Source organism: Dromaius novaehollandiae, chromosome 25, assembly GCF_036370855.1.
Source record: "Dromaius novaehollandiae isolate bDroNov1 chromosome 25, bDroNov1.hap1, whole genome shotgun sequence".
Taxonomy (NCBI): domain Eukaryota; kingdom Metazoa; phylum Chordata; class Aves; order Casuariiformes; family Dromaiidae; genus Dromaius; species Dromaius novaehollandiae.
Window position 1 is genome coordinate 2,724,181 of NC_088122.1, and position 22,160 is coordinate 2,746,340.

General features: G+C 42.6%; 2 protein-coding genes across 10 annotated transcripts in view; one reads left to right on the plus strand and one right to left on the minus strand.

Annotated features, from left to right (window-relative positions):
- EPS15L1 (epidermal growth factor receptor pathway substrate 15 like 1) overlaps window positions 1–14,166 on the plus strand; it is a 46,274-nt gene extending 32,108 nt beyond the window's left edge. For 8 of the 9 annotated variants that reach the window (XM_064497379.1, XM_064497381.1, XM_064497380.1 and 5 more), the window contains 2 exons: window positions 3,712–3,917; window positions 8,656–14,166. In XM_064497379.1, the coding sequence (XP_064353449.1) occupies window positions 3,712–3,917; window positions 8,656–8,802 (353 nt within the window). In that variant the 3' untranslated portion in view covers window positions 8,803–14,166. The remainder of the gene's footprint in view (window positions 1–3,711; window positions 3,918–8,655) is intronic. The other variant, XM_064497386.1, reaches the window with a different exon arrangement.
- Window positions 14,167–19,187: 5,021 nt separating this feature from the next.
- On the minus strand, window positions 19,188–21,734 carry KLF2 (KLF transcription factor 2). Its single transcript, XM_026105877.2, has 3 exons — window positions 21,587–21,734; window positions 20,525–21,416; window positions 19,188–20,117 (listed from the first exon to the last, which is right to left on the minus strand). The coding sequence occupies exons 1-3, from the start codon at window positions 21,659–21,661 to the stop codon at window positions 19,942–19,944; spliced, it is 1,143 nt and encodes a 380-aa protein (XP_025961662.1). The 5' UTR covers window positions 21,662–21,734; the 3' UTR covers window positions 19,188–19,941.
- Window positions 21,735–22,160: the final 426 nt, after the last annotated feature.

Here is a 22,160-nt window from a genome sequence, read left to right on the forward strand (position 1 = left end):
GAAATTAGATAAACCCTTCGTATGGGTGGAGTTCGCTATAAGTTAACAGCATTTGCTGTGGTAAACCATTTTGTTCATCATCTCTTTTTGCTGAAGTGAGTCCTCGGTGTGGTTTGGGTGCACCACTTGGGTAACTGCTGAAACTGCTGTGGTTTCAGAATAGGACCTGTTTTGCTTATTTCTGAGTTTTTTTTCCCTGAAACTATTAGCAGAAAAATGAAATAAGTAAGGGTTACAACTGTTCACCTGCACTTTCTTACTACTATACCTGAAAAATGATGAGCTGTATCATTTTAAAACGTAATACTTTTAATCCCCAATGAATAAAAGGTTAATTTGATCTTCGTCACTACTAATAGCATATTTTTGCAATATTATGATGTTACCAATGTTCTTCAGTTTTTTTGGTGACTTTTTAATGTGGTTTGGGGATTTTCGCCTTACATTATAGAAATACTGTACCCACATCCTTGAGTACATGGAAATTTATTATAAAAACCTTCAACATACACTTACTTCATTGGGGGATGCACACTTGGAGTAAGTCAGTCAGGACTTATTGTAAGAAAAAGAATTCTGGTGTTGTTATTACTAATTTGTGGCCAATAAATTAGTATATTTGAATATATGCACTTCTGCTAGGTTTCAAAACCATGTTTGCTGAGTGTGGCAGGATGAGACAAGCTATAACTAATGTACAAAGCGTTGTGAAAAAAGACTTGCTGAGGACCCTCTCTGTCATGAGTACTAGCACTGACTTATTCAATGTGGGTGCTGCCCTTAAAATTGCTTCGCAAAAAATAACTCTGATTTTGTAAAGGTTGCCCGCTTTCAGTGTTTCTTCAAAATAACAAAATTAAAGCCCTCTTCTATTCTTTAGCATGCAAAAACTGATTGAAGTGGCATTCAGAACATGAAATGGAAAATTTCTGTATTAGCAGTAGCTCCATAGTATTCACCGTTACATTTCCTCTGCAGCAAAGTTATCCTTTTGTGATCTGTTCTGAAGATGAAGCAGAAGAAACCCCAAGGCTCGTTATGTGTGCTCCGAAACCACTAGGGGCTTCATGCGAAAACACTAAACAGGCCACCTAGAAAAAACAGTTTTGCTGAGCAAATATGTTTCAAAACCTGCGTTCGTATTAACAGTCACCAATTCCACACAGTGGTTTCAGCAACAGAAATTCTAACCTAAGAAAAGGGCAACTTAAAATGGAACTGTTTTCCCTCTATCAAATTTAGTTTTGGACCATTCGGGGTGAAATATAGTAGAGACAATTTGCTTGCTAGTATCTGGCAGTAGAAGAAAAAAATGTAGAGGGCTCTTACTCTGCCTTGACCTTAAATTAGAAATACAGCTACTTTATTTCTATTTGTAACTTAATTTGAAATTATTGTAAATTGCATTTTGTGGTGGGAAGACCTTGTCGGAGAAAGCGACTAGTCACTGTCGTTTGCTCTTTTGCCTGGAGAATCACATAAGAATTGCTGCGTTATTCCCCCGGTTTGCTTAGGTCACTAGCATTGCGTAGGTGTGGCAGAAGGCAAGATCTCCTACGGGCCATGATGATGAGCGGGAGGTAAAGGCAGCAGCCTGTTTTTAGCGAGCAAAGCGTGTCCTCTTTGTTGATAGCAAAGGCAGTTTGAAACTCTGGCGAAGAGCATGAAGGAGGGTCAAAACTTGTGGGGGGAACAAATGCTGCTGGTGTTTTCCTGTATATCTTGTTATTTCCTTGCATGAAGGACGAATTAATGGCCTGACCTGCCTGTCTTTAGAAATCCCACATGCAGTTTCTAATATGGGCGTCCATGCAATCTTACCACATCTGTTAGCCAGGATGGAGCACACACACTGAACCACGGAAAGTAATACTGAAGCAAACAGTAAGAGATCTAATCTATCTTCCAGTTTCAAGGTGGCTCAACTTGTATGATTTCTAGAAACGATTTATCTAACCTGTTCTTAATCATAATAATAGGATGCAACGAATTCCCTAGGCAGTCTTGAATATTCCTAAGTTTTAAAAGTTTTAGCAGTCTCCTTTGGTAAAGTCTAAATCCATTACCTGTAAGCTTATTGGTCCTTTTCCTAGTGGGTGCCTGCAAGACTGTGATCATGTTTCCCATCAGTATTCTCAAGACTAAATGAGCTTAATTGTAACTCCTGCTGCATGTGTGTTGTGTTCTACACCTCTTTCTGTCTGCTTGTTCTCCTGGCGGCTTTCTTAGCTTGCTTCACATCTTTCCTGAAGCATAGTGCCCAAAAGTGGTCACTGTACGCCGTCTGAGGCCCAAGTTGAGTGCAGGAATAACTTCCGCTGTCCAGCACACAGCGTTCTTGCCTGTGCAGTTCAGTATGATGAATGTCTGCATGTCCTAAGATTTTATCACTGATCAGCAAGTCCTACCTGAGGTTGAAAAAGAAGCCTGTACCTCTTGCTCTCTTGTCTCCCATTTTTATAGGTACTGGTAGTTCATTTTTGCCTGAACCGTAGGTTTATATGAGAGTCTGGAGGTTACGGGGGATCATATACTGGAAAAAATGAGAAACAACAAGCTGTTACTTTCATTGTAGTTGGTTTATTTGGCAAGCATTAAATCTCAGACCTGCCTTGTCGATGAAGAGCAGGGCTGATGTTAGTGCTTATGTGATAAGAGACTGCACGATTCCTTGGGCTCCCCGGTAAATCCGTGCCTGCCTGAAGCTGAGGGCTGTGGCCACGGCAGCGGTGCAGTCTCCAAGCAGGCGCTGCTAGCGCTGGGCTGAGCCCGCTGCTGGCAAAGGGCTGGGTGTCTGGGGAGGGCAGACGGGCTTCTGGCTGGCCTCTGGGGCAGGAGAGGCAGGGCTGAGACTGAACGGTAAGTGCAGGCAGGCTGCTGGCTAGGTTATTTATGTAGTGTAAATGTTGCTGACCTTTGCTTCTCCTCTTTTGACAAATGAGGATTTCCGCAGATTTGCGGAAATGCTGTTTAATGCATGCAGCATTAATGTTCATGAGCACCTACCACTGACAGAAAATGCCTTCTTAAAAAATACCAGGCTATGTCTTAGACATGCCAAATACGCACTCTGAAGTATTTGGATTTTCAGCTCCATTGTGGAGTTGCACTGAGGTGGAGTATAAGAATAAGCAGTCACCTACAAAAGCTGGGTTGCACAGCAAGCCCCCAAAACAAAGCAGTTTCTTCATCAATCTCTTTTCCATTGCATATATGTAGTGTGGTGGCAGAAGGACAAACTAGTCCCAGGAAAAAGAGAATGCATGCATACTATACACAGAGATAAGTTACTATTCAATTCTATTTAGCATGATTAATTACTTATCTTCAGTGATACGCATTTCTAAGTATTTTCAGTTTTATACAATCCCAACCTTAAATGTCTTTAATCCAGGAAAATGGAATAAAGTCATGTGTGTCAAATTCTTCCAATCAAATGTCATTATATTGGGGTTTATCATACAAAATCTTGATGGTATTAATATTGTAATATGTATAAATAACATAATAAATCCATATAGAGAAGACATCTGTTTGAGATGATTTGCATTGAGTGATGAGTGCTATTGTGTTTGGTTAAATTTTAAACTACCCCAAGAAGAATGGATGATGCTAAAATGCATCAGCACAGTTTCCTATTTAAGGGGTTTGCATTGTCCATGGTAAGTAACTTCTCTTTTTCTCCTTTTGTTTTTCTCCTAAACTTTCCAGGTAAAAGTACTCCTGTAAGCCACCTTGGGTCTTCAGATTTTCCCAAGCCCCATGATCCATTCCAGCCATTTGGGGCTGACAGCAGTGACCCGTTTCAAAGTAAAAAGGGGTTTGGGGACCCATTTAGTGGAAAAGATCCATTTGCTCCCTCCTCTTCAAGTAAAACTTCTAAAGACTCTTCCTTGGGGTTTGCAGACTTCAGCTCTGTAAGTTAAGTTCATTGTCTCTGAGCAAACCACTTTCTGCTCTGCTTGCAGCAATCTATTGGGTTTTTGTTTTAACTGCAAACCTACTGTTCACTGGCTTCTGTCTCTTAGTACCTTCATGCTGTCCTTGTTGTTTTTGTATTAATATTTCTGTAATAAAAAAGGCATTATTTCAATAAAAAAGAAGTTTTGAGTTTCATACTAAATTTTAAAGGGTTTACTTGCTTTTAAATTATTTTAGTGCAGTGTGCCTTTACTCACAAATTCTTTGTAGCAGAATCTGTGTATTGTTTTTGTTGCATGGAGGCTATTTTGTAACTGATTTGGGGGAGCCAATGATGTAAAGATTCTTCAGAAATAATTGTTGAAGACTTTTATATAGCAATTTCACCATATCCTGAGAAGTAAATCCTTAATGAAAAAGATTCCGTTAAGTATTTGTAATTGTTTGTGGAAAAAAAAGTTCTGACAATCCTGTCGCAATGTTGTCTGTACACAATGCAATGTGATCATAAGGATACATATACAAGACAGAGATTGAAAATTTAGCTGTTGACTTTTGTTCCAATTACTGATAATGTAGAGAAGCCCTTGTTAGACAAAGCATACAAAATTGTTTTGTAGAACCAGTATAGAAACACCCATATTGCACTCCAGAAGATGGTATCGAAAGGTTGGAAAGCAAAGCCAAGTGCCCTTTCATGAAAAAATACCAGGGTTTCTAGAAGTCTGGCTTTGTTTTTAGTGTTGACAGGTACATTATTGAATTGGAAATCATTGTAAATGTAGTAGTAGTGTGGTTCTTATTACTTCCACGAATAGGTAGAAATCTGTTCCATCCATAGCCTCAGGCTTCTTCCTCCTTTCATGTGTTTTTGTTCTGTCACATTGCCATGCAGTAAAATTGCCAACTTAATCTGTTACTTTAAGTCTGATGGGCACAATTCAGTATTCAGCAAGTGGAGATCTTAAAGCTGAATCTTTCAGGTTGCTTATTTTTTAATGTCCCCCCACCCCACCCCAATTATTAGTTAATAGTAAATGTGTATCACTTTCCTATTTGATATTGTTAGTTGAGGTCATCTGTGCATACTTTTAGCTGGCCTCAGTTCTTTAATTTATCTATGATAAAGTTCAAGATACTATGTATGCTTTACCACAGTTAGTACTAGCCTGTTGAATTTAGTGCACAGTTAAATTCTGTGAATGTATACAAAATGGTGACATTCTTAATAAAAATAAGACGCAAAACTTGCTTTATCTGAAATTTCTTGAACAACACCTAATTTCTTCTTTGAATGAAAGCAAAATAATGAATGGAATGACTGTTACCCAGCTATTGTTATCTTATTTACAGACTGCATTTCTTACGTTAAGAGTGTGACTTACACTGAGTGATTGTATCAAATGATTAACCAAAATCTCCCTCCCCCATCCCAATGGGTGCCCTAGTGTTTAATTCTTCATGCTGTCAAGTTTCAGGAGATAAGATTAACTTTAAAAGATAAGAAAAAGTAGGGAAAATGAGATCCGAGTAGTAGCCACTTATAGTTTGTTTAATTACTATTAGGTGGCACTTCATCCAATAAAATTAATTTTTAAAATTGGTTTTGTGAATTGCTTTATACTGTTCCAAGAAAAAAAAGTGTTAACTGAAGTTGATTGAAAAGAAATTGAAAAGAATTTGTTTCCCTGTTCTTTTCAGTATTTATTTTTTGTTTGCAAATAACAGGATTACGTTACTATACTTGATGATGGCTAATTCTCCTGCATGAACTCTTATGTGCACTAGTTAACTTGTAATCAGGAAGAATATTATGTCTTTACCTGACAATATTATATTGTCTATACCTGTTGTTTGGGTAACTATCTTCAGAATAAATTTTGCTTACAAAAGGTTTCTTGACACGCAGTTTGAGTCTGTGGAATCTGAGAATAGAATCATAGAATCATATACATTTGACTAATTGAATAATGTAGTTTTTAGTTGGAGTTCTTTACCCTTGCTAAGAAATAACACGAGGGCTTCATTAATTTTTAGTAGCGTTCTGTCAAATTTGTCTTTTTGGAGATGCTGGCCAGTTCACGCACCCAGAATTTCTTACGTAAATTCTTGTTGCATTCTTAACTTTTGCACTAGTGTAAAATGTGACCCTTTGGAACAAAGCAAACTGTTTTGCTACCTCATGTTTCAGGTATTTCTAGGTTCTATCTTAAGTTTACAGGACAACAAGAAAGGTAATTTTTTAGTCCATGAAAAGCATCTTAATTTCCCAGAAACAGAGCATTTAGAACTAAACTAAAATTTTTCTCTTCATATAAGCTGGTAGTTTAGTAAATACAAGTCAGGGTAATTTTCTGTGTATTTGATTATTTCCTCTGCAGATTCTGCTATTTTTCTCACTTGTGCCTTGTGTCTAACTGTACTTTTGGACAAAAAAAGATAATATATGAGAGTGTTTATGAAATGGCAGATATGTGATATAAATTTATAGACTTCTTGAAAACTGGGCATATGCAAAAAAAATTGTTGTTCTTTTAAATGACTTGTATTTTAGTTATGTGACCTTTTTATAGGTAATCTGCACAAGAATCGGGCCACAATGAATTGTCCTGTATTTCACTATTTGATGGTCAGAGTTATGCTCCTGAAAATTTTACTTTATGCTAAGCCTTTGTAATAAGGCACATCCAGATTTGGTTTCTATGAATCACTTCTCTTTTTCTTTTTTTCCCTTTTTCTTTTTTTCTTCTCAGACCTTTTAACCACAAAAATATAACTTGTATATCATAAACAAATCTTAAGTTGGACTCCTCTAAGCTTTGGAAGACTTAACCTAAGATGTAAGCCATATAAGTAAATATGTTTTCTCAACGTTTTTAAAAAAAGACATCCCAGAGGGATTAACTAAAGCTTATTATATTTCCGAAAATAGTAACTGTTATTCTCCATCGCAGCTACAGGATCTTCTTTTTGAATTCTTGGAATAAGTGAAGTCCTACTTCCATTTGAGTCTGCCTTCACTGTGTCTTGAAAAAGTCATGTTTTCAAAACCTTAGTGAGCTTTTAAATCTTACCTGTCAGCTGTTCACTGAAATTATTTAAAGGAGTAACGACAGTAGGATTTCTTCATTTTAGAAGTGAAATTTCATATAATGTGTGGTACCTTTACTGTATTTCGACAACACTGAATGCAAAGGTCCTCATCTCAATTTTTATGGCAATGACAGCAGAGTTACTGTTTGGAGAAAAGTAATTTTGAAAGTAGTCCTCCTTTTATGCATCATATCCTCTTGCTTTTTCAGATATTAACAGAAATAAAATGAGGAATTGTGAGCATCTGGAAAAGTACAGATAGAGCATAATTTAACTGAGTGAGAGTTGGCCTCAGGTTTAAAGAAATACACACAGATGCATTTATTTGAAAATATGAATTATAGATACAGCGCAGAGTGGAAAAGGCAGGAGTGGGGGTCTTTGTGTAATACACATTCAGACAGGCATAGGTCTACTATTTAAAGTTGCACTTAATATTCAGTACAATATTTCAAGCTTGTCTGGGAAGGTATAGCTATGTCATCTAGTGGAGTGGCATATCTTGTTATGTTCAAAGTTACTGTATTGTGGACCAGAGACCAATATTTGCAATATGCATTCAACTGAAAGTTAAAACTATAAGTTCCGTGTATTTTTCCCTTCCAAAAAACCCAAATAATACCTTTTCCTCGACGTTCAAAAAAAGAAGGTTGTACAAAGCAAATTTTAGAAGTGGGTTATAATGCAAATATTTGCTCTGCAAACACTCCTGTTAACATCATCCCCTTCACCAAAGGCTAAAATTAGATAGTACCAGATTTTATTATAGATTTAAATTAGTGTTATTTCTATAAAATACTTTTATAACATTTTATGCAAAAACCTCAAGAAGGCAAACTTTTGCATACTGCAGTACAAAATATTGGAATATAATTTTGGAATAGTTTTGCTGATTGCTGCCGTGTACTTAAATGTGTTTTGGAAAGCTCAAACAGGTTTATAAGCTGAATGTTAAAATGTGTTATGTCTCCTTAGTGTTTTTTGCTGAAGTAAATTGGATTCTCTTGCATTATTTCTTACCGGAAAAAAACTGCATGTATTCTATGGATATTACAGAAAGAGTTTTTTCTTTTTTTTTTTTTTCTTTTTCCCTTTTTTTTTTCCCCACTTTTGACTGGGTGGTGAAATTTCCCACAAATTGGCAGTCTCCCGATTCATTAGTAAAACCCCTCACCATTAGCAGGAAATACTAAAATAAAACTCTTTGCAGTGTAGTTGCAAAAGAGTAAATAGCTGTTGGTTTTACCAGCTGAAAGCCAACAAATTTAGCTTTCTGAAGAGTGGATGTAGGTTGCTATGCTCCCAAACCACTAACAAATTTTTTTTGTGTGTTTATGGAGTTTTTGTTTGGCTCTAGTCCTCTGGCCGTTTTCGTAGACTGCGGAGACGTGGAGGCAGGGGCATGCAACCCAGCAGGGTTAGTTCTTTGGTGGGAGGAAGATGGAAATTAAGGAAATAAGTGAAAGGAGGAAGTGAGGAAAACAGCGAATTTTTATTTGATTCCAGAAGAACTAGCTTCGCGCAGCTTGGTGTACTTGATTTGTATATTTAATGCGTTTGATTTCTTGTATTTTTCATATACTTTTTCTGGCTTTTCTGGTAAATTTATTTATTAACCCATTTTCCATTTTCATTTTTTAGTTTGGAAATGAAGAACAGCAGCTGGCGTGGGCAAAGCGTGAGAGTGAAAAAACAGAGCAAGAAAGACTAGCTCGATTGCGGAGACAAGAGCAAGAAGACCTTGAGTTGGCTATTGCACTCAGTAAGGCTGATATGCCAAGCTCTTAAATAGAAGTTCTTTGGCTCTACCCTGTCCAAGTGAAACCTTTAAACATGGCTTTTATAAAAGTACTAAATTCTTGTTTTATGTTGTGAAAATAATTCTAGTCACCTTCAACTCTAAGCAAGACGGGCTGGTTATATCAAGCTGGGCTCTGTGTGGCTTCTCAAGTGCATAATATACGGGAAACACTGTATAAGATGTATTATATGTTCTAGGTAAAATTTACTGCTTATAAGAAATTTAACGTATGATCCTAAGATATTGAAAGCAAAATTTCTTTATCTTGAAGACAATGTTGCATACAGTAAACTGCAACTTGTGAATCTGGCTTTTTATTACCCAAATTACATTGTTTTTTGAGGCTGCAGTATGCAATTAAAAGAAAATGTCATAAAAAGACAATATTTCTAGAATTAGCTTTCACTTATTACATTAATTGAATTATTCATGGTAGGCTAATGAGTACAGATCCATCTGTGTCAAACTCTTCAGCACAAATTCATTATTAGGTGTTCCCTTTTTATCAAGGAGATGCAGCTCTTACAGAAGAATCTGTCAATTTATATTTGATGAATACAAACACAGAGAACTCTATAAAATACTTTGAATTTGAAGCCTCTATGAATGAGTAGTTCTTATTTAAACATTTATTTGCATTGAGTTTTAATAATTATATGTGATGTTGTAAAAGAGGGAGTTAACCTGGTTGTAGTAAATTGGACAAATGATGACTTTGGCAATTAAATCATTAGATAAAATCATGCTTTATCTTATAAGCAAATATGATTACAGGACTGTGATAAAAGTTTGAGTTCTTCTTTAATGTAAGATCAAACAACTGAAAACTTACTAAGTTTGAGCTGTGCTTCTCCCTGCAACTTATTTTACCCTCTTTTACTCCAAGCACCAGAAAATAGATCATATTATTTGTATTATCCAACTGACTGTGTGAGACTGTCTCTACCTCTGTTTCTTTAATTCCACTGGTCTTATATTATGGGGATACAGATCAAAAATAGTTTAGCTGAAATATGACCAAGTTGAAACAGATTTTATTTGCCAAATACATGTTCATGCGTAAGTTATAGAAGTACTGGTAGACTGGATTAGCTTTAAAAGGCAGGTTGCAGTACTAAGTCCAAATAGGAACAGGTTTTAAATACATCTGTAGAACTCAACATATTCCCTTGGTAAAGATAATGCAGAATACATTTTACGTGTCATATCTAAAATAAGTCGTTATGATAAGTTTGTGAATTATCTACTGAATTACTTACTAAAAATGCCTTTCTTGGTAATTACAGGAATTCTAACACTTCAGTTGTCTTTGCCTTGGACTTTTATGTCTAAGTAGACACCTAGCGCAAAATTTTCAAACTATCCTTAATATATATCTGCTTTGCTATCCTTGGTTCTGTAGGAATACAGACTGGGTACTTAACATTCTGTGTTTTTACTGGTGCAGCCCTGATCTTGTAAAATTTTCTCTATTTTTTGGAAAATGTGGTATTTCTTCATCATCTTTAATGCATTTACATTTCTTACGCCCTTGTTTCCTTATTTTTATTTCTAATGATACAGTGATAGTGCCTGTTTATTGAATGAAAACAGTCTGTCTCTGTCCTGTTCCAATTGCCTTACTCCGGAGGCTTTCCTTACGCAGAGGCAAGGATCAGATTAGATTATTTTAATCTAATTAGCAGTTTTCAATTCTGAAATGCAGCTAAAACATAACATTTGCTGTCCCCAGCTTTTGTGAGTAAATACATCAGTGAGTGTGTCTGGGTGTATGCGTGCACGCACGCAGATACACGCGTCCATCCATTTACATAGGGGGCAATAGATTTGACAAAACTGAAAATCCATATCTCAAAATATATTTTCAGGAGTCACAATTCTGCAGTTGCTGTGTCTCTCCTGTGGTAACGGTACTACAAATACTGTGAATCTTTAATTTGCCTCAGAAGAGAGGAATAGACATTCTGGTATGAAAAGAACCATGTGATGATCTCCAGTAGCATATTTTAATGACCTCTTGTGAATGCAGTAGGAGATATTTCTAATTGTGCAGAACTTGACTTGATGTCCCTTCCCATTGTAATAATTTTCCTCTAAAATCTGTTAGGTTAAATGATCAAACCTGAGTTCAAAAATATCAACAAATTCTCTTTTCTGTTGATCTACTGGACTCCAGGCCATTGAAAGCAAATTTGGCCTATATATAGCTAACATGAGTCAAACCTTCTGCTGTGAAAGAGTGATTTTCAAAATTGTGCAAAATTCTCCATTTTCATTTGGGCCTGAGTCTTTGTGGTGTCTCTTCTGCTATAATAAAACACCATTCATATGTAGTGCCATTTTATAAAGGAAAGCCACTTTCGGACTACTGCTTGGACAGTGTCACTCCAGTGGGACAGGTGGATAAGTTAAATAGCTTGATTCATTTTTCCAAGGTAGGCACCATGACAAGACTTTCTGCTTGTCAGTTCTCTGAAATAGTGTAATTTATAATGCTTCCGAGGCAATGAGCTGATGTTTTCAAGAGGTGCAGCGGGCAGCCAGAAATGTGAATTAATTTAGCATTCCACATAACATTAGAACTAATTGCTCGCTTTCCTGTTTCCTTACGGACTTGTTCTCCGTATTTGCTTGGACAGTAACAGAAGATCAAGCAAATTAACGAGTACAGAACATGTCCTCTGTGCACAGTGTATTAGCATTAGTAATCCTAGGTTTACTGAAACACTTTTGAATCAAAATTTTAGACACTGCAGTACAGCTGTGATTTCTCCCCATCATATTTAACACAGGTTTTCCATGAAAAAGGACATTTGCCCTCATTCTTCCCTTATGCATGTAACTTAGTGTTTTGTATAATACCTGTACTTGCTTTTCTAAGACAAGCCTTTATTGCAAGATGTTGATCTTATTCTTCCTCCAGAACAGTGAAATTTAAAGCACAAATAGGCCTGTTGCTATTTGGGCAGATAAATATGTACAATGCAAGATATATAAAATGTGAGTATACACAATGCATATACAGTGTATATTATAAGATTCATATTATTTGTGTGTATGTGTGTGTATATATATATATATAGCGTATTGTATAATGTAATAATAGTGTGTGTATATACTATATATGTCCACATACTATGTCTAGTATATAGTTACTTCTACTGTACATAAAATGTGTATATACAATGAGTATGTAGAATATTCATATATATTCTATATATTAAAGTTTGTGTGTATGTATGTATTCTCTATACAGAGATGGATACAGAAATGGAATCTATACAGAAATGGAATTTAGATCATGGCTCTTATAATTTCAAAGTTCTGGTGAAAGAAAAAAGGAGAAATTACTACTTCTAATAAATTGTTTTTCAAGAATACTTTCATTGGCATGAAAAACTGTGTTCACTAGTTGTGCCAAGGGTAAGAGAGAAACCTGGCAGAAAGTAGGTATCATCTCTGCTGGATATGATTTCACATTGTGTTGAGTTTTTAAAGTGTCTTTTTGAAATGTCGGCTCAATTTCTGATCTTCTCGCGTGTGTTGGTCGTGTGATGTCATCTTTTCTTTTTCTCAGGCTGAGGCAATGATTTCTCTCTTAGGCCTGCTTGTAGGTTCAGTTCTCTTTTATCTTTTTTTCCCCCCTTTTTAAAAGTTATTTTTAAAGAGCTATTCCCTCCCCTCCACACACAACAGGCGCACACTGAGGTGGAAAACATATTTTTCTTGCCTCATTCCAGTTACATAGGTTGCATATAATTGTCATCTGGGTTTCAGCTCTGTTTTTCCTCCATTCCCACCTAAGCTTTTGCTTCAGCAGGAATGCCTATGCCTTGCATTCTTGGCTTTGAGGAAAGAGCAGAGGTGCTTTGACTTTTTACCTGGATAAATTATTAGACTCTGTGGTACACTGAGCAATCACAGGAGAGTTTAGTGGACTTTTATAGTGGCACATGTGTATTTTATACAGAGTACAGTCACTGCTAGAATGACTCATGGAAAACCATGAATTGCACACAGCACCGAGGCACAACAGTTAAAGCAGGAAAGACGGGCGATTTTTCACATTGAACCTCTGCATGCAAACTCGGCGTGTAGGACACAGGTATCGGATTACTTGCATATTCCGTTATAGGCCCGTATGCTCACATTCGCCTCAAGTGGTTTCCTGAAGTTATGCTCAAAATACCCTTGTTGTAAAGCATACCAGTCATTCTGCAATAAAAACAGATGCTCATAAAAGTAGTACTTCTATAATACTGCTGTATGAAATATTTTTATACTGGCAAGCTTTTCCGTACGAAGCCTCTGCCCTCTGAGGATCCTGCTGTGTTTTGTTCCATGTAACGCGCTCTCAAAGCGTAGGAAGGTCCAGGCTGTGTCTGACAGTGCGTAGCTTTGCTTTTAATTCCTGTCTGTGAAATCTGTCGTCAGAAATTTTGTAGAAATTATTTTGTCATTTTATGCTAAAAGATGACGCACTTTTCTTGGGTTCTTCTTGCAATCCTTTGGGGGTTACTGTGTCGTCTTTCACCTTTCTCCGTTGAGGAGGGTGTTTGGGCGTTAGGACCCAAGGAATTTTGGTCCAAATAGCATCGTCGTGGTCCCCCGGGCCAGGGCTGGATTTCTGCGTTCCGTGTTTTATTCCTCCCTCTCAGGAATTTCATTTCTGCTTAATCCTAATGCGGAGAATGAATTTGGTTAGACTGATTTGATCTGTGCTAATAACGATCTAGTTCAAATACCTTTGCCGGTGTAATAGTTAGGTTTTTTTGTTGTGTGTCAACACTTGCATCCCTGTGCAGACGTCACAACAAACGTCCTTTTCCCTAGCCAGGAGTTTTGCTTGGAGTACGATGGAATCATAGAGAATTTATTTTTAGAGTAAATATGTTAACTCTTTATTATTCATTGACACATTTGTTTTATCAGTTGATATACTGCTCTTTTTACTTGAAAGTTTTATAAATAAAGGCTAATTTGTTATAAAGTGGGATTTTCGTTTTTCCAACTTCTGCCTTCCCCTTTAATTTTAACTTTAAGAGGAAAACTCGTAGTGAACATGGTTCCTTCTGCTGTTACAGTGATACAGGGCGTTTCTCAGTGTCCCTTTTAATATGACTTTCCTTAGTCTGACCTTAAAAAGGTGGAAACGTAAAGTGGAAGCTGCAATGTTGACCTGAATTTGACTAATATCTCCAAATATGTACATTATTGTAGTTATATTTATCTTTCAGATATCGTAACAAATTGAAAGAAAGGTATTTTAATTTTAACCCATCTCATGTGTTTATTGTTTAATAAGAGAAATGTTATTGTTTAATATAATAAATGAAAAGTTACTTTTTGGAGCTCTGAGACTTCGGCAATCGTTCTTTCACCTTTTTGTCCCTGATTTCGCAAACTGTCAGATTTGCGGCGCTCGCTTAGAAGAGCTGCTTTATTATTCTCTGGGGTGAGATTTTTTTTTTCTTTTCTTTTGGCTTCTCCGTGCCGTTTTCCCTTCCGTCCTGCCCCTTCCCCTCCTCCCGGCCGGCTGCGTTTGGTGTGCGGTGAGCACGCAGCAGAGCCCGCGCCGCATTTGGGCAGCCGGCACGGAGAGGTCCAAGAGCTCCCCGAGGACAAACCCTGTCGGCCTGGTGCAAAAACACACCTCGCTATCACGCGATCCTGCTTTACTCGCTTGGACTCATTATTCTCCCGTGCGCTTGTTTTATTTGCTCGGCTTTTGCGCACGGCAGCGCGTCACGGCAGCTCGCCGGGGCAGGTCTATCTGGAAGCGGCTCTCCGGCAATGTTTTTAGTGCGCCGACATTTGGCAGCCAGGGTTTTGTTAGAGCGTGTCGCAAACCCAATAGCTGCATTGGTCCCTGCCGGATCCCGGAGGCCCCGTGGTCGTGAACATCTCCTACCTCTTGCCTGGTTCTAGGTGCTGTTCTCCTGGAAAAGGGAGCATGAGCACTTTTTAATTTAATGACCGCAATTAAAACTTTGCTGCTGATACAGCGTCTCTTACAGGCGCCGGAGCCTTTGCTATCAGCGTGTTCCCGTAACGCCCTTTGCTGTGTGATATAAAACCATGATGTCAAAACCACTTGCGCTGTCATCGCCCGTGGGCTGTAAAAGAAGTAGTCATCAGCATTTGGGGATTTTTTCTGTGTGTTTTGGTTTGTGTTTAGCCCCAGGCTCGGTAGCTTCTGTCCTAATGCACTGAGTGTCGCAGGGGATGTCCAGCGTGATATCCCAGATGTTTCCTGATGACTTAATGATAGCTCAGACCTCCAGGAATGCCCTGAACTATAAGAAGTGCAAAAAACCAAAGTCAAACTGATTTAAAGGGACACCGTATCTATAATTATAATATACCGTATTATAAGCCTGCAACAGGTACGTTCATGAGTGGTTTCTGTGTTGCTGGATTTATGCTTGCTACAAAGGAGGGAAGAATACTTTTGCTTTACCGGAGGGAATTTTATTTGAAGCAGGTAAAGAAGCAGGTAAGAAACACTAAATATATTTACAGAGTAAACAAAACCCGTGTTGCTGCAGCTCTCCTTGTGCTCAGTAAGGTGGTATTTGCAAAGCTAAAACATCTCCCTCCTGTAAAGCAGTGCCTGTGACTCATTTTTGTGTCTACATAAAATATTGTAAGATCAAATAATTGTGGCTGAAAACATAGACCTCAGAAGATTAAATCAAGCGTCTTTTCTGCCTAACGAGTTCAGGATAAATCCCTGTCTCCTCGGTGAGCTTCGAGATTAGCAGAGCTCTGGGCAGAGGCTCTTCGCAGCCCCGAGGCCTCAAGGACACCTTGGGAATTCACGGTTTGTTGGGGCTACCGCGCGTGCTGGCTGCTAGGGCAGGTGATTATTTTTTTCTCCCTCTTAAATTCCAGGGGGGTCGGGTTGAATTTGCCTTTTGTTGGTCCCTCCGCACACACGTGTTACCGTAGCGATGGCTCCATGACTTTGTTGTAGTTGTTTTACTTAAATATAGCAAAGAAATTGCTGGCGCTTGGGATTCGGGCTTAGAAAATTAAATTTAAGAAAAGCCTAACAGCCACTCTCTGTTATAGGTGCACAAAATAGCTCTGGAAACCACAGAGCTTCGACCACAGAAAACCACAGAGCCGCACGATCCTATAATTTGAAGAAGGGACAAACTTTTTTTGGCTCTTCTTGTGGACGGAGGACCAACGCGTGGAGGGAGCAAATGTTTCCAAGCCCTTTGCAAATGGCTCAGCGTAACCGAGGGCTCACGTGTGCCACAGCCGCCCCGGCCCCAGCCCCGTCCTCGCTCGCGGGGAGCCAGGGCCGAAACTGAAGCCGCCACGAGCTGCCCCTTGCTGCGAAGCAAATTCCCACGGCTGCCGCGAACGAGCTGGAGGGGTCCCGCGCCCCGCTGCTGCTTTAGGGGAGAAAAAAGCCTTTTTTGGCACAGCAAAATGCCGCGCTCTGAAATCCGGCGGGGAATAAGCCGGCTTTACACGGCGCCTGCGCGGGAAGGGGCTCGAGCTCGGCGGCGTCTGCTGCAGCTTTCAGCGGGAGCCCGGGGCTGGATTTCTTCGCTTCTGCGCTGAGCTGCTCTATCTAATCTGGCAATCTATCTTGCAAGTGCAGTGAGCCCATCGCTGCGGTATCTTATAAGAATATGTGTGAAAATCTTGTTTACAACGGACTCGATGTTTCCTCCTATCGGGTTCGACTAAGATACTTTTTGGGGGGTACGTGGAAAACAGATCCAGGATACCCGCCGCCCGCGAGGGAGGCCGCAGCAGGCAGCTCTTCCCTGCTTGTGGGAAGAGGTATTGGGATTTTCATGTAAATTAGAGCAAAATCACTTAAAACCTTCAGCCCTGCTGTCCTGTTACTAGAAGATGTCGAGTAAGAGGTTTCCTGCCAGCCAAGGGGAGACCTGGGAGAGTAGTGGGATCACATCGGCACAGCTTTGGATGTCCTATAATTAAAAACGGGGGGGAGTTGACAATTAGTCACAACAGAGCGGGAGAAGAATGAGCTCAGCAGCTCTTTCTTTCTGCCACGCCATCATCTAGCGATTCAGGACCTGCAGCTTCCTGTGAAGACCACACAGAAGTTATCATATGTGCTGTACCTCCAACAATTAAATGAAAACGGGCACGGGCTTTTATTATTAGTGTTTCCCCTCTATTCTCTGCACACACAGTTTTCGGAGGCCTTTATTTTACATGTATATGCATGCATATATATATATATATATATGCACACACAGATATAAAAGGACGACTTTGTCCTATTTTCAGTTGAGTTGCAACAAATATAACTGCTCGGCAGACACGACCTGCTCCTTTGACATGGTGAGCAGTGCTAATAGGTGGTGTCAGCACCGTTCATCGCGATTCGGGTGCTGTTTGGGTGCGTCGTGGCGGGCAGATAACCTGTGTCTTATCTGCATCGCTTCCAGCGAAGGCGAGCGCCGGGCGCAGGCTGCGAGCGGTGCGGCTCACCTGGCTGCCGGAGCAGAGGGAATTTCGGGCACGCGCGTGGGCACGAGCGGTGCACGCTGTGGCGGGGGTGCCGCGGAGCAGCCACGTGGGTCGGGTCGGGGCTTGGTGGCTGCAGTGCGATTTCTCTCCGCGTGCAGGCACGGTGCGGAGGTCGCACTGCTGCACCAAGGCGGTGTTTCCCCCGGGGAATTTGGGAGAACATGCAAGTGGCCAGACCGATGGTCCACCAAGCCCGGTCCCCTCCTCTGATGGAGGCCAGGTGGGAAGAGGCGAGCAGGACAAGTCCTGATGCTCCAAGCATCTGCTCCTGGCGCTTCCCAGGCGTGGGACCGTGCGCCCAGGGGTGGCGGTACCCGGTGCGAGGAGGTGTCACACCTCCGGGTCTCCCTTAAGTACGTCACCCAAGGGAATGGTGTCTCGCTGCAGCACTGACACCGGGGCACGGCTAAAAACACTTTCGAATCATCAGACAGGAGGAGGCAAAGCCAGTTCAAAGGTAAGTGTAAGACTTAATTTCCAAACCGTGCTCTTCAGGCGCTCAACACCAAAGGGCTTGCTGAAATATGAAAATCTTCAGCGATGGGGAAAGAGAAGGAAATACCTAGAACTGTTGCAACAACGCGTGTGCTAATTTTAGCACATCTTTAAGTCATCCTCACTTTCTGGAATTATATTGTGCAATGTTTTTTTCTAGCAAATAAATGAGTTTTGTTTTTAATGAAGAAATGCTAAATCTCCCTTATATTTCACTTTGAAAGCGCTATAAAAGTGAAATGTGGAACTCATTCTTCCATGTCAATGATTAGGAGCCCAAAATACATCTGTTCCACATGAACAACTGCAGACTTTGCTTTCACAGAAGAGTAGCTATATTTGTCGTTCGTTTGAATGTATTCCTGTTGATTTCATTCTCGTGAAGTCTAACTCGCAGAGGCAGAAAAATGTCACAATCTTGTTTGAAGTTCTAATTATCGAGGGCTAAGTATCCAGATGCTCAAGAAAAATACTCTGATACCAAGCTCGGGCTGCGTACTTAGCTCTGGCTTTGTTTGAGGAGTAGCACGCCTCGCTGCTAAACCGCTGCTGTAAAAGCAGAGGATCCTCGTTATAGTTTCAGACTAATTGCAGAGATAAACTCAGACTTACGATCTCACTCAGAGCTGTGGAAAAACTTTCAGGGGCTCTATTTGACTTGCTGCAGTTACTTGCTGCTATTGCAGTATCCGCTTTGTTTCAAATGAGTTTCAGAAACAGGCTCACTGGCTACCTTGTTTTCCTCCAAAATATCTAAATATCTTTATTAGCTCCTGAAATCTAGATATGATTCAAACCTCTTAAGCAAATTTATGTTTTAGGAATAAGTTATGAAGGTATTTTAAACTGTGTTGTGAATTTATGTTTAAATTCCACTACTGTTCTAGTGGAATTTTGCACTGAGCTCTTGAGAGCAAGGATAATTTATGTACAAGGATGCCTTAAAATAAGCCTCCGTAATTACAAAAATGCAGTGTTTAAATTTATAGTAAAAACCCACACACTGCTGGCAAAACTATAACTGCATCTGGAAAACATTAAGGATGCTATTAAAATAGTCTAGCATAAACTAGAAATGAGACTGAAATTACAGTGTTGCTTACTTAACCATTTTTAGGAAGTATATTTTGACTGTGATCTACTCTCCTATTTGATTTTTTGATAAAACACTCTCTTGTATCTTGTTTACCACCGAGAATGAATTACGTACTTTGTTATCTATTTTAGAAAAAAACATAGCTCAGATTTTTAAGCGTCTTCTTACAATTGTTGGTAATTTAAAACATACCCAGGTGGTGGTTGGTCCAGCCATCAGGGAAAAAGTAACAGGAAGATCTCAAAAGGAGAATAAAAATCACAGCAATTAAAAACTTATTTTATTAAAAAGATGAAATGTTTTCAAACATTGAAAAATTATGTTTTTATAAAAACAGAAATAGGCAAAATACCCATTTGTCTTCTATTTACATATACAATATTTCTCATTGTATAAAACTATTTACAATATATAAAAAAATTAGACAGTAAAATAGGTTATTTTCTTACAAGACATCAAGCCCTGTACTTCTAGTGTAGATCATGGCAAACAAGAATATTATTGCACCTGTGAAACAAACAGTCTAACAATAGGAGTGTTCTCTTAGCCATGCCTTCAACTGAGATCTAAAATAACATCGGTAGCTACAGTAACATTCACTTAATCTCCTCTAGGGTCAACTTCAGGCAGTTTCCATACAAACATTGTCTCGTAAAGCTTAGGACCGGGCAGTCAGAACCGGGGGGAAAAAAATAAAAATAATAATAAAAAAAAATCAGTATTTACAGCTTCTTCTGTACAATCTGTATGGAGTCTTATGGAGTTTTCCCCTTCACTGAAGCTGTATAAATAACCCTGTCCCCCCCAACGGCTGGGCGGGCACACGGATACAGTCCCATCGACTCGTCTTCAGGAGATGCCTGGCTAAGTCTCCTCGTGTCAAATCCTCCTCCGCTTCCACGGCGCGAGCGTCGGTGCCTCCCTACGTAGTACCAGCTACAGGCTTCGGAACGGTTCTGCACCTGAGCACTGAAATACACTGTCCGCTGTGGGCAGGGGAGAGCCTCGAGGGCTACATGTGCCGCTTCATGTGCAAGGCCAGGTGGTCCGACCTGGAGAAGGCCCGGTCGCAGAGGTGGCACTGGAAGGGCCGGTGGCCGGTGTGCTTGCGATAGTGGCGGGTGAGCTCGTCGGAGCGGGCGAACTTCCAGCCGCAGCCTTCCCAGTTGCAGTGGTAGGGCTTCTCGCCTGCGGAGAGAGCACAGCGGGACGGGTCAGCGCCGCGCTCCCACGCACGCCAGGCGCCTTCCCACCCCGAGCTCCGCACGCTCCTCCGCTTCACTCCCCAGCCCCTTCGCAAGAGGGTCTGTGGAGCCCGGCGAGCCCACGCTAGCCGTCCTCTCGCTGTCCCCTAGCAGAGGGAGAGTCCCTGAAAAAGGGGGCAGCTATGAGCCCTTAAAAAGCCATCACCCATCTCTCCGCGCAGGAGGACGCTTGGACGCGACAGCGCTCAACACCGGTGATATCTCAACCAGGTTTGCTCCCGCAGCTTAGGGGCACTAGAGGGTTAAAGCTCAGGCTGCGTTCGGCCGGGAAGCCGTTTCGCGCGACGGGCCGCGGCGCCGGCCCCGCTGGAAGCGCCCGGCCGCGCTTACCTGTGTGCGTGCGGAGGTGGGCCTTCAGGTGCGAGCTCTTGGTGTAGGTCTTGCCGCAGCCCGCGTAGGTGCACGTGTGGGTGGCCGTTCTCTTGCGGGGCCAGGAGCGCCGTCCTCTCTTCGGCTTGGAGTCCAGCAGCTCCAGAGGGGACGAGGGAGGGGTGAGGACGCCGCGGGGCGCGGAGGGCTGCAGGGGCAGGCTGTCCTCGAACAGGCCGAACTGGGAGGTGCTCTGGTACTGGAGATGGGGCTGCGGGTGGTGGAAGCCGGAGGGCGGGTGGTAGCTCGGCGGGAAGGGCACGGACGAGGGGCACATCATGGGCGCGTGGCAGTCGTTCACCATGAGGTCGTCGGGGCTCAGCGGCGGCGTCTCGGCCCCGGGGATCTGGGGGGAGCTGGCCACCCGCGGCTGCTCGTAGGCCAGCATGCAGGTCGCGTTGCCCTCCTGCTTGATCTTGGGGCACGCCTGGGGCACCAGACCCAGCACCGGCCCGTAACTGTCCATGTCGGGCTCGGGCTTAATGTTCTCGACGAACTGCGGGCCCCCGAAGCTGGGCGCCACGAAGAAGCGCCCGTGGACGCTGCCGGGCGGGCAGAAGCTGGAGTCCATCTCGGACCTCATCATCTCCGGCACCATGCCGGCGCCGTAGGGCGGGGGGCTGCCCTGCTCCAGGGCGCTGTAGCATCCCGGCGACGGGTTGCCCTGGTAAAAGCCGCCGCTGTCCCCGGGGGCGGCGGGATAGTCGCCGCCGCCGGCGCCCTGCCCGTAGCCGTCGCTGCCCATGGAAAGGATAAAATCCAGCACGGTGTTGAGATCTTCGTCCTCTTTGCGGGGCGAGAGGCCGCCCCAGGCGCCGGCGGGGGCTTTGGCCTCCTGCTCGCACTTCCACCTCTGGGGAGGAGAGAAAAGCGGAGAGGGTTAGAGCCGCTCGGGGAAAGGCTGCGTGTGGGACGGGGCAGCGGGGGGACGCGGCGCCCGCCGCCCACCAGTGCGCTGAGCCGCGCCGGCCTCAGCGCGGCCCGGGGGGCGTGCTGGGGGGGGGGGGGGAGGCCCGGACTCACTTCGTGCAGCGCTTTCTCGCGGCAGGGGCTGGCGAAGGTGGCGAAGGAGGGCAGGATGGTGTCGCTGAGCGCCATGGTGCGGCCGGGCGGGACGGGACGGGACGGGACGGCGCGGCGCGGCGAGCCGCCCTCCGCGGCTTATAACGCGGGCGCGGGCGCCCTCAAGCCAATTGCAGGGAGCGGAGGAAACGCGTCCCGGACGGGGCGGGCGGGAGGCAGCGGCTCGGGCGCAGCCTAAATTTAGCCCCGGTATAAAAGGACGCGGCGGCGGCGGCCCCCAGCCCGAGCGGGGCGGAGCGGAGCGCGGCCGGGCCGGGCCGGGCCGGACTGGGCCCAGCCGCCGCGGCCGCCTCGCTTCGCCTCAGCGCGGGGCCAGGGGAGGCCGCGAGCCGCCGCCGGGGGGGTCCTGCCCCTGCGGGGCGCTGAGGGACCGCCGGGACGTGAGGGGACACTGAGGGGTCCCTGCCACCCCCAAGGGACACTGGGACCTCCGTGACGTGAGGGGACACTGAGGGGTCCCTGCTCTCCCCATGGGACACTGGGACCTCCGGGACGTGAGGGGACATTGAGGGGT

What these genes read in the sequence shown, in the direction of transcription:
- KLF2 (XM_026105877.2), bottom strand. Translation starts at nt 21,661, where the DNA reads ATGGCGCTCAGCGACACCATCCTGCCCTCCTTCGCCACCTTCGCCAGC. An exon ending in GCGAGAAAGCGCTGCACGAA is followed by an intron (nt 21,417 to 21,586) that starts GTGAGTCCGGGC and finishes TCTCCTCCCCAG; the next exon opens with AGGTGGAAGTGCGAGCAGGA. An exon ending in CCACCTCCGCACGCACACAG is followed by an intron (nt 20,118 to 20,524) that starts GTAAGCGCGGCC and finishes CTCTCTCCGCAG; the next exon opens with GCGAGAAGCCCTACCACTGC.